Source organism: Haliotis cracherodii, unplaced genomic scaffold (assembly GCF_022045235.1).
Source record: "Haliotis cracherodii isolate W230 unplaced genomic scaffold, xgHalCrac1.p SCAF_13, whole genome shotgun sequence".
Classification (NCBI taxonomy): domain Eukaryota; kingdom Metazoa; phylum Mollusca; class Gastropoda; order Lepetellida; family Haliotidae; genus Haliotis; species Haliotis cracherodii.
The window spans coordinates 34991426-35002789 of NW_027266268.1; the positions used below are offsets into that span (position 1 = coordinate 34991426).

At 38.3% G+C, this 11364-nt stretch overlaps 1 protein-coding gene across 1 annotated transcript; it reads right to left on the reverse strand.

Annotated features, from left to right (window-relative positions):
• Window positions 1-3712: 3712 nt before the first annotated feature.
• LOC139458643 (uncharacterized) lies at window positions 3713-4420 on the reverse strand. Its single transcript, XM_071240061.1, has one exon. The coding sequence runs from the start codon at window positions 4418-4420 to the stop codon at window positions 3713-3715; it is 708 nt and encodes a 235-aa protein (XP_071096162.1).
• Window positions 4421-11364: the final 6944 nt, after the last annotated feature.

Genomic DNA, 11364 nt, shown 5'->3' on the forward strand with positions numbered 1-11364 from the left:
AGGAATACCAAAGGAATGGAATGGAAATATGACGTTTTACGTCGCAAAGGCTTTCAGCCATAGCGCGACATTCAGTACAGAAGGATCTATCAGAAATATACTCATCATGTCAGGACAATTAGACAATTAAAATGTATATGCATTTCTAGTAGAAACAAACAGACAAAAATGAAATGTAGATACTCCTGATCTAGATGCGAAAGTTTCAAAACAACTTATTATTTCTGGACATATCGGATTTACTAAGTAGTTTACTACGCACTCGTAGACTTTGATAGATGTATTGTAATATCTTAGTTAATTTTTTACTAGAGATACCATTAAAAGATAATAGTTTGTTCATGGAATAGTGGTTCTTAGTTATATCAGGCATATATTTCAATCTTAGGTTGTCGTAAATTGGACATATAAACAAAAAGTGTAATTCGTTTTCATTATGGTTTTCGCAGAATGGACAGAAACGCATATCCTTAGGAATAGAGGAGAAGCGACCCCTGTTGCACATCAAATCATTTAACCCTAGCCTAAGTTTAATAAATGTGTCTCTGATTTTTCTCTCTGTTATAGTATGCAGGTAAACCTCTGGTGTTAGACAATATTTAAAGGTTTTATAAACGTCGTAGCGTGTACTGTTATCTAGTGACGACCTCCAATTTTGAGTAAACATATCAATTGCTACCTGCTTAAAAGAGCTAAGAAAATACCTTTTGTCTCCAACGCTTTGATTAAGCCAAACATATCCAAATCCGTGAGAGAAGTGTAAATGCTTAATGTTTGATGCCCAGGTTACGTAACCAACACTATCGCGATAGACAAGCATTTCGTAGCATTTTTTGGGGATTCGTTCCCGCGACATCTCTGTTATTTTGAGCCAGTATCTGAGTAAACGTAAATATGAATAAATATATAACGGGTATCTGCCACATTCGCCATAGACCATATGATTTGGAGCCGATTTAGAAACATTTAGAAATCTTTTACATGCAGTTAAGTGTACCTTTTCAATATTGTAATAGGTTTCAAAACCCCAGACCTCTGATCCATATAATAAGATTGGTTGAACTTGAGCATCAAACATTTTGAAGAAGATAGTAGGTGAGATAACACGCAATTTATCTAGAACGACAAATAGATTTATTAGGGCTTTTTTTGCTCGTAGGGCGAGATCGTTAACGAGATGTTTAAGATTAAGGTTAAACGGTAAAACAACACCGAGGTATTTATACATGTTTGTAACATTTATAGGTTGGTTATTAAAGAACCATTTATCTCTCGATGCAAGAGGACCTCCCCTCCTAAATACGATAATATTAGTTTTTTCCAAGTTAACAGATAGCTTCCATGTAACAGTGTAACTGTATAGTATATCAATTTGTTTCTGAAGTCCGATAATAGAGTCAGAGATTAGAATCACATCATCAGCAAAAAGTAATATAAGTAATTCATAAAGGTCAGGGTATAATTGCACTCCGTGTTTACCGTTTTGTTGAACATCAAAGGAAAGCTCATTAATGAAGAATGAAAATAGGAGAGGACTCAAGATACAACCTTGTTTAACTCCCGTGGGGCAGTCAAAATAATCGGTGACTCCACTATTATGTCGTATACAAGATTTTACATTTTCATACATTGATTTTAAAATGGTAAACATTTTCCCACCAACACCAGCTGCCCTAAGACAATCCCAAAGTTTACATCGGTCAACAGTGTCGAAAGCTTTTTTAAAATCTACAAAGGCAATATAAAGTTTTCGTTTTCGGCATCCGAGATATCTCTGAACAATAGCATAAAGTGAGAAAAGATTATCAGCTGGTGAATATGATTTTCTAAAGCCAGCTTGAGTTGGTGGGATTTTGTCAAAAACATTAGCCCAGGTAGAAAGACGACTGTTTAGAATTATAGCAAACAGTTTACCTAAGATGCTTGTTAGAGAAATTGCTCTATAGTTATCGGGGTTAGTCACGTCTCCCTTTTTGAATACAGGCACAATGACAGATCTAGACCATGCATTTGGGAATATACCCTTTCTGAATATTTCGTTAAAACATTTGTGCAAAAAAGGAGTAATGATATGTTTTGAACTTTTTAACATTTCAGCTAGGACATCATCGGGGCCTGGAGATTTACCTGATTTAAGTGTATTAATGGCATCGTGTATTTCAGCGACTTCAATTTCCGATTCTAAAATATCTCGCTCAACATCAGATAAATTTACATCATTAGCAACATCATGGATGTTATCGTCGAAAATATGGTTATTTCCAAAAACCTGTTTGAAATGGAGAAGCCATTCAGGACCTGTAATATTATTACGTGCAATGACTGGATTACGTAGAGATTTTATCTCTTTCCAAAAAAGCTTTGAGTTGTTTAATGAGTTGGTTCATTTATTCAATTTTAGATGTCTTAAAGAGTTAAGGTGTTGTCTGCATTCTGTTTTATATTTGTTTCTCAGTTTACAATAACTTCTCCTATTTAGTTCTGATTTATTTCGACGAAACTCGCGAAGTGCTCTTCTGGCTGATCTCTTGTGTTCTTTACATTTACCGTTTAAACTAAACAGCTTTTTAGGAACTAAATTTGAACACGAGCCTCGTTTCATACATTTGCCAGACCCCAAAAGAATGTTTATAAAGAGATCGACCGCATCATGCATATTACTCCTCAAAGACTGAAACAGAGTGTCAGACACCTCATCAAAATTATTGCTTAGACATCGTAAGAAGTCAGGTTTTTTAGATTCATTCCATCTAAAGCTGTCAGAATATATATCCTCTGATAATGGTTCTGATACAGAATTATACAATGCACACTGTAGTTCTAAAGGAAAGTGGTCGGAGTCTGTGCTCTCCCCAACAGTTAGGCAATCAACAAATCTGAAGAATTCAGCTGACGCTATAAAATAGTCAACAGTGCTACTGCCATTACTACTTACATATGTTTGTTCACCTCTTCTGTCGCCATGCACTCTGCCATTCATGATATACAGGTTATAAACATAACATAAATTAAGAAGAAAGCGACCAAATTTGTTAACCACATCATCAAGTGACGATCGTTTACTAATGTCACAAGGATTGTCTTCAGGAAATATATCTGGATCACCGTGATTAAATTCAGGTTCTGGAGGGTTATTCTCAGTACCTGTTCGAGAATTGAGATCCCCACACAGTAATATAAAGAAATCAGATAGGTACTCTGATAGGTCGAAAAGAAAGTTATCAATTTTATCAAATAAGCAAGTATTTGGATTTTTCACGTAATACGTTGAGTTTTCAGGGGGAATATATAAACAAAATATCAGAATATCTTTTGGTAAACCGAAGGGAGTTTTCTTAATTTCTATGGTCAAAAGATTGTCAATATCATTTCGACGTAACACACAAAACTGTTGGAATTCATACCTGACAGCAAAACAAACTCCACCACTATTCCTGCCATGACCTGACAATTTCACCGACGGAGAGTAAAATATTTTATATCCAGGCAACCAGTCATAGTCTGCGTTGTCCAAAAAGGTTTCCGATAGACAAAGAAAGTCAAAGGTTTGTAGATATGAAATAAAGTCATTATTTGAGAGTTTACTGGATAGACCATTCACATTCCAGCAAAGAAATCGGCACAGAGTGTTATCAATTTCATGAGTTAGGTTGATACCGGTGCGTCGTTTATTTGGCTCCTGTGAACAATTGACCGGGGCCGGGCCGAGTCCTCAAGTAGTTTTGTTCCTGGCACCTGATCTTGTCTTTCGACGAGAATCAATTGGATCTGTCGCAATCCTTTCAAATATAGGTTCCGTAATCAGCCGGCCATTCTTGAAGTAACCGCGCATCCCTGTGTCTTTGAGATCTTTCAACTGTTGTCGTTGGCGTCTGGTCAAATCGCTTGACACTCCATACCCAGCGTCCTTCAGGGTGCCTCTCGCCCTCAGTATCTCAAGTTTGTCGTCACTCTCACGTAGTTTGGCAATCACGGGGCGTGGTTTGTTGGTGGTTTGCTGTGTCTTACCGAGACGATGTGCTCTCACAAAATCGCCGGACGTCCAAGATTTATGTGTAACACTCTGCGTAAGAATGTGTAGGACCTTCTGTTTACACTCAACGTTTGAGTCCTCGCCTTCTGGTATGCCATAAATAATCACATTGTCTCTGCGACTGAGAGACTCAAGTTTATCAACTTCGGTGTCCAACGAGTTGATTTTGTCCTCAATGCTATCTAGTTTGTCGGCTACCGCATCCACATCAGCGTACATAACATCGTGGTTCTGTTTCATTTCATCGACGGATGATTTCAGCTCAGAGAACTTTGTGTCAAGCAGGTTACATTTGTTGTTAACAGATTTAATTTCATCTCTCAAAGATCTAATTTCAAGCGACAGGTCTTGTTTTACGCTTAAAATGGTGTCTTTTAAATCTTGCATAGTCGGCGGGCCTGGGTTCAACTCAATGTCGCCTGATAGAATGAGTAGACGGGGTATAACTTGGCTGAACACCGGTCCATTTGTTTGTAAACACGGCCTGTCAATAAGCGTGACGCTGTCCGTGTTCCTCGTGCAAATGCAATTGACATCATCTAAACACAGTTGGTGTTCTTTGGGGATAAATCTATCAAAGTTAGTAGAATTCAGTGTATCAATCAATAACATTGATGATGACAAGTGGAGAGTAAATATCACGAAGCACATAATCATTCTGTAGTGTACATCTGTCTCTCGGGTGAACGGTGTGTAGACCCCATGGTCGCCATAATCTAGCTGAATCTGCCGTGTCCCTCCACGATGTTTAAACAGTCCAATGCGAGCTCTGTATATGTCAATTGACACCATCGCTAGTGTTGAACTCTCGTGGAGATAGTTATGATATCACACGTTCCAAAATATCAGAGTTCGGGGTGTATTTACCTTGTTAGATGGTCAAATTGCTGGAGAGCTACACGCAGGTGACTTACACTGTCAGCCATCTTATCCATCAATGTACATGTACACCTCACACGCACAAGCCATACCTCGTACATACAAAGAGACACTTTAAATAGAACACAGGTGTATACTCGTCCAAAAAGTAGGGAATGCGCGGAAATTACCTGAACATTTTCAACATTGTAAGATGCTTTTAGTAAACTTTCCAGCAAAGAATCAGTTTACCGTGACTTTAATCACACATGCCTAGCGAGGTTGCACATTACATGTATATGCGGTAGTGAAGTGTGACAGCAGATGGAATGATGGCCAATAATCGGGACGACAATTAGAACGAGAGGGCTAAGATGGGAAGTTTTAAGGTTTACTTTTCCAGATAAGTAGTGCGTAATACCGCCACCATTTTGCAAACATTCGTTCACTTGACGAGGCATACTGCGCATGAGTCTCCCAATAGTAATTTCAGGGAGTGGTTCCACTCTTCTTGCAGCGCCTGGTCAAGTGTAGCCAACGTGCTCGGTGTCCTTGACGTTGACGCACACGTCTCCCTATTTGTGAACATTGACGATCGGGTGGTCAGGAATGCTGTCTTGGTTGATACGTGTCATCATATCCAAATTGCGTGGATCGATGCTCATGATGTCAATCACTTGACTGTTTTGTCCACACACGATTGTTTAGAGACCACCATCATATAGATGGAATATTTCTGAGTGTTAAGCAACAAACAAACAAACAATTATATGTATTGACTTTCGATTATCTTGAAAGGATGGACATATAAAAGTGAAATGATAGTTCTTTGATATTGATTACATTACAATATGTACATAATCTTTCAGGTTTTGGAATTTTGTTGTGTCTCCCGGTATCAGTATTAAGCCTTGTACAACTCTGGCACGCGCACAATCGGTAGCAAATGAACACAAGGTCGAATCTATGAAAATGTTTTATGCTTCTAGGCTTATCTTAAAACGTGTATAATATTCATGTCTAGTATTAGATGATAATATATTGGTCCATTCTTGGCTGTACTTTTGTCTCAAACGAGCTTGGAAAGGTTAAGAAAACTAACTATACATCTAACATCTTAGAAGACCCAAGCATACGCAAGACCTAAAGTAAACAGAATAAGTCTAACACTACTTGCCCAGTTCTGTCTACCTACTGAATCAAGATTAAACAACATCTCGTATGCCTTACGCGGAAGTCTATTAGATGGCATTTGAGGGAGTGAGTGAGTTGGGTTTAACGCCACTTTTAACATTATTCCAGTTATATCACGGCGTGTCAGCTTAATGTGGGAGGAAAGCCCGAAGTGATGCAGGTCTCAGACGTTTTACCACTTAGGTGAAACCCACGAGCACGGGTATGGTGCTGACAAACCTAGAAACATAACCGGGGTGCACCGGGATTCGAACAGATGGCATTTTAGCCAGTATTTAGTGCTGTTGATAAACAATAGGTAGCGTCCACATTCACCAAAAACATTGCATTGGGAGTGTTAATTCCTGTACCAAGATAATATTTACATGCTTAATACTGGACCCTTTCTACTACCTCTGTTCTTTGATGTCCCCGTATTTCGCATCCATAAAGAAGGATGGGTTTAATTCTTTAATCAATATTTAAAAAAATGTCCGAGTGGGATTTTTCCAAATGTCCAAACCAATTTTAAAACATTTATAAGTGACCTTTTCCTATTTAACGCCAAATGTGACACTGCTCTTGCTTAAGTAGAAGATGGAGTCCAATGTACATATATTTTGACACAACTTTTACAAGTTCATTACGATGATACCATTTGTCACATTTTTTAACAATTCAATTATTTTATTTTTCGACAGATTAACATTTAATTTCCAAGGTGAACAATAATTATCTAGAATAGTTTGTTGCTCTTGTTGTCCACGTACTCGAGCAGAAATTTAATTAACATCATTTGCAAACATCAATAGAAATAATTCATGTAAGTTGGGGAATAACTGTACAAGTATCAAGAATTTCAACGGCCAACTCGTAAATAATATTGGGCTTAACACACAGCCCTGTTTTAGCCTAATATGACAGTCGAAGCACTCCGTAAAACAGCGTTACACCACACCTATGCGAATACATAGACTGAATTATATTCAACATTTAAACAGGCAGGACACATTGGAGAACACACATAAGTTTTTTTCCTGTCTACAGAATTAAATGCTTTTTGAAAGTCTACAAAGGCAACACAAAATCTACCTCTACGTTTACTTAAATATTTTTGTATACAGGCAGTAAAGTGTGAACAAGGTATCAGTTGTTGTATATCCAGGCCTAAAACCTGCCTGTTCATCACATATTTTGTTATTATTTTCGGCCTATATTTTCAATCTACAGTTAATTATTGGCGCAAAAATCTTTCCGAATACCAGTACACTATTGAAACGTATGCCCCTGTCGTTATTAGTATCATCTCTGAGGCCATTGTCTTAAACTGGCACCAATATACCTTAACTCCAAGCACGTGGACACTAGCCTGTTGAATAAATCCGACGAAATATGGTATGCATTTATGGAATACTTATTTTACATGAAGATTTGAACATTTCCGGTAATAACATATCTATGCCTGAAGATTTACTGTTCTTTAAAATTGTATACCATTTAGTATCTCTTGTTTTGTAATTATGGACTCTAGCGCATGATGAAGTGCTGCTTCATCAACATAAACATCTATTGTAAGTCTAAGCTCGTCTCAGTTCTGATCTGAAACTTGAAACAAATCGTTAAAACACTGCACTAATATTTATTTGAGAAGGACTATTATAAGTCATGTATTTACCTTGCTTCCAAAATATTTTACTGTCATCAAGCCATATCTCTAAGATATGCAGCTGGCTCCTTCTCAAATGAAGTACATCTATATCTAGTGATAGACATGTTTATTGCGAAGTTGCTTAAGCATTATTTAAAAAGCTGAACTTTTACAGTGCTCGCGGGGCCTCCAGCTCACTCTTATGACATTCGTTATCATACCATTTCCCCGTGAAGTATCAATTTAATGGTCTGAAGTTTATTGAATGTGAAATGCTGAAATAGGAATGCCTGCTTTTAAAAAAATAAATCTTTTGAATATGGAAAGGCTTTTTTGGTCTCATTTATAGCCTTTTGTGTCTACGTTTCACAACGTTTGAAGCTCTTTCTACGTTGATTTCGAGGAGTGCCATACGACTCTTACCCAAACCTTTTACTATTGTAGCATGAAAAAAAACCCAATTAAAATATAAATGCGAATTCTTTAAAAGAAGTAATCTTCAGAGATAAAAATATGGTATGTGTTGAAACTCCTCAAACAAAAGGAGAGGACATTCAATGGCTGGTAACTTCGGATCTTTATTTTGCTTGTTTGTTTTGATGTTTAACGCCGCACTCAGCAATAGGGATATTTCAACAAATGGCAACTGACGAGTGTCCACATATCTTTCGGCTGATTGTGTGAAAAATTAATACACTGAAAAAATTAACGTGCACCCTGCCATCTCATGCATTAAGTATTGAGGCCGGTAGACACGTAGTAATGGCACTCCTCGAAAGAAAACGATGTGAACAAATTGTAAGGATAAGGATTTGGAAGATTAGTTTCATTTTGTAATTGAATGTCCATTATTTGTCCATTACCTAAGATAACGTCACATTAAACATATCACCATGCTAATTATCACCCGGGATATAACTTTGTTCAATTGATGTCAGCAGAAAATATCAGTCACGAGACAATTCACAAAACATGAGCATGGAGCATTCAGCTAAGAACCAACTAAATGCAAACTAGGTATGACCATCCTCACCACCCAATACATATTGTAATATCATGTATGACCAGAGGCCAACATGGCTAATGTCAAATAAATTCTGTGTGTAAATTCTGTATGTAATGTAGACATTAACATAGAGCCTGCGCTAACGAATCAGCGCTCAGAAATGCGGCATTGACTCAAAGTCTTATTCCGCCGTCATAACAACCGTCAGCCTGATCGTCACACGCCTTTGCGTATGCAATCAGACTGACTCACTGTAGCTGATCAACAGTTGATTACTAAGTTGGATAGCGAGGTATATATATAATTCACTAGCATAATAAGCGTTCCACATTACCTAACACATCGAACCGCATTACAAACCACCCTCAATCTAAACAAGCTTCTCACTCTAGAAGCAATACTAAACCCACAAAATAAACCAGAAAACTTCAAGGCCTTAGGCGTATTCTTAATCAAAACGGAATTAATAAAACGCATCTAAAAACACTATTATCTACCAAATCAAAATCACATAAACAAACAAACAAACATCCACCATACCCAGCTCCCTTAGTTCTCTCCCCAAACCCCATCGGCATCTATTCCAAATATCAAAATTCCCAAATTCTATATAAGCAACCCCTAAAGCTCCCTCTTGGGTTGCACACACCACTTTCGCCCCTTTCGGAAACACATTAAATGGCCTGGCCGGGCCCGTGTGCGAACTCGCATCAGTCGGAAAGCATAATAAGCGTTCATTATCCAACTAAAGCTGATCAGCTACAGTGAGTCAGTTTTCTAGCAGACGCAAAGGCGTGTGACGAGAGGCTGGCTAGTAGGTTTTAGATTACACTCGTATGACAAGGACATCTGCTAGTTGAGCCAGTAGATCTGAAACGTCAACACCAGAGAATTACCGGGCTCGATAATCTCCGAAGCAGATTCCATTTGGCAGAGAAGGCGAGCTGATATGTGCACAAAGAGCTGGGGTTAACACATCGACGACACGGTCTCAAGGGCACAGCAGATAAACCACAGCAAGATTGAGGGTAAGTTATATTTCATCAGTCATTGTTAAACGCTGTTTTATAGTAACTGTTTACACGTATATCTGTAAATGTGGAAACGTTCTCACTTCAAATGTAATATACAGGCGTGGTGTGCCGCCTATTAGCTTGTATATTCGCATATCTTAATGAAGCTACATGTTCAACGTCCTTCTCACATTTAAAAATAATAATACACATTACCAGTATTATAAACTTAATCTGTATTCTTCTGAATAGCAGTTGTGGTTTGTTGGAGGTATATGTGTCATTATGTGGGCTATGCATACAAAGTGCATCAGGTTTCCAATATATGTTGACTTGTTTACTTGTTTACTTTGTGCTTGTTGCAATACATATAGACAAGTTGACAGGAGCTATGAAGGGTTATGCATATAAAGTGTCTCAGATTTTGAGCATATATATAGTCTGCTTTGTGTTTACTATGTTCTTGTTGAACTATGTGCACACAAACAGACAGCTGATTTGCCGGCGTTTCAACCAGGACATATATCAACACCACGAGGTCCGTGTGATAATGGGTTCAAGGCGTCAACCTACACATTTGTAATCGGTTGGTAACTGTTTTTGTTTTTGTTTTTAAAGTTGTGCTTGGAATACTGTTTTTTTACTTCTCCCTAATTCGCTGTACATAATTAGCCTATGAAGCATGCCCAACAAGCATTAACTGTTGTACATGTACGTTGTTGTCTATCGCTCATGCGTTGATGTACACTGGTGCACAAAGACCATTAATTGTTGAACACTGGAAGAGATCACTCATGCATTATTAGAGATTGGCCGATGATGAACATTCACTATTGTACATTGTTGTCCAATGAACGTTTACTGTTGCACATTAAAGTCCAAAAAGAATTCAGTGTTGTACATTGTCTATCCCTCATGCTAGGATGTACATTGGTGCTCAAAGACCATTAACTGTTGTACATTGGTGTAGGTCTCTCATGAATGTTGTACATTGGCGCCCAATTGTCATTCGCTGTTGTACATCTCCTTTGATAATTGATAGGTGGTTAATACTAGAACCTCATTTCATGGAGGGGTTGATATTTTGGTAATAGGCTCCAGCAGCATATCCAGGATGATGTGACCTTGAAACCTCACAATTGCAACCAACTGGGACTTTACGCCTCCTTGAACATTTTGTCTTTTATATCACAGTGTAGAGTAACCCTAACGTCAAGACACGTGAAGATCCGGGGTAGAAGGGTCTTCAGCAACTCATGCTTGCCGTTAACGGCGACTCTGCTTGTCGTTAAAGGCGACTAAAGGGATCGGGTGGTCAGGCTCGCTGACTCGGTTGATGCATGTCATCGATCCCAATTGCGTTGATCGATGCTCATGATATCAATCACTGGATTGTCTTGTCCAGACTCGATTGTTTACAGACCGCCGTCATAGAGCTGGAATATTGCTGAGTGCGGCGTAAAACAACCAACAACCAACCCAACGTCAAGCAGGTCGGACATGTTTCTCAGATTGGTGAATCACACGAGCAAGGGTATAGTGCTGACAAATTTTGGACCATAATAAGAGCTGATATGTGGTTAGAAGGCATCTTAAAAACAATTCTTTAAAACAATTGTTTGTTTGCCAAGTG

Bases quoted from the DNA above. Each gene is read 5' to 3' on its own strand.
- LOC139458643 (XM_071240061.1), bottom strand. From the start codon at position 4,420: ATGCAAGATTTAAAAGACACCATTTTAAGCGTAAAACAAGACCTGTCG.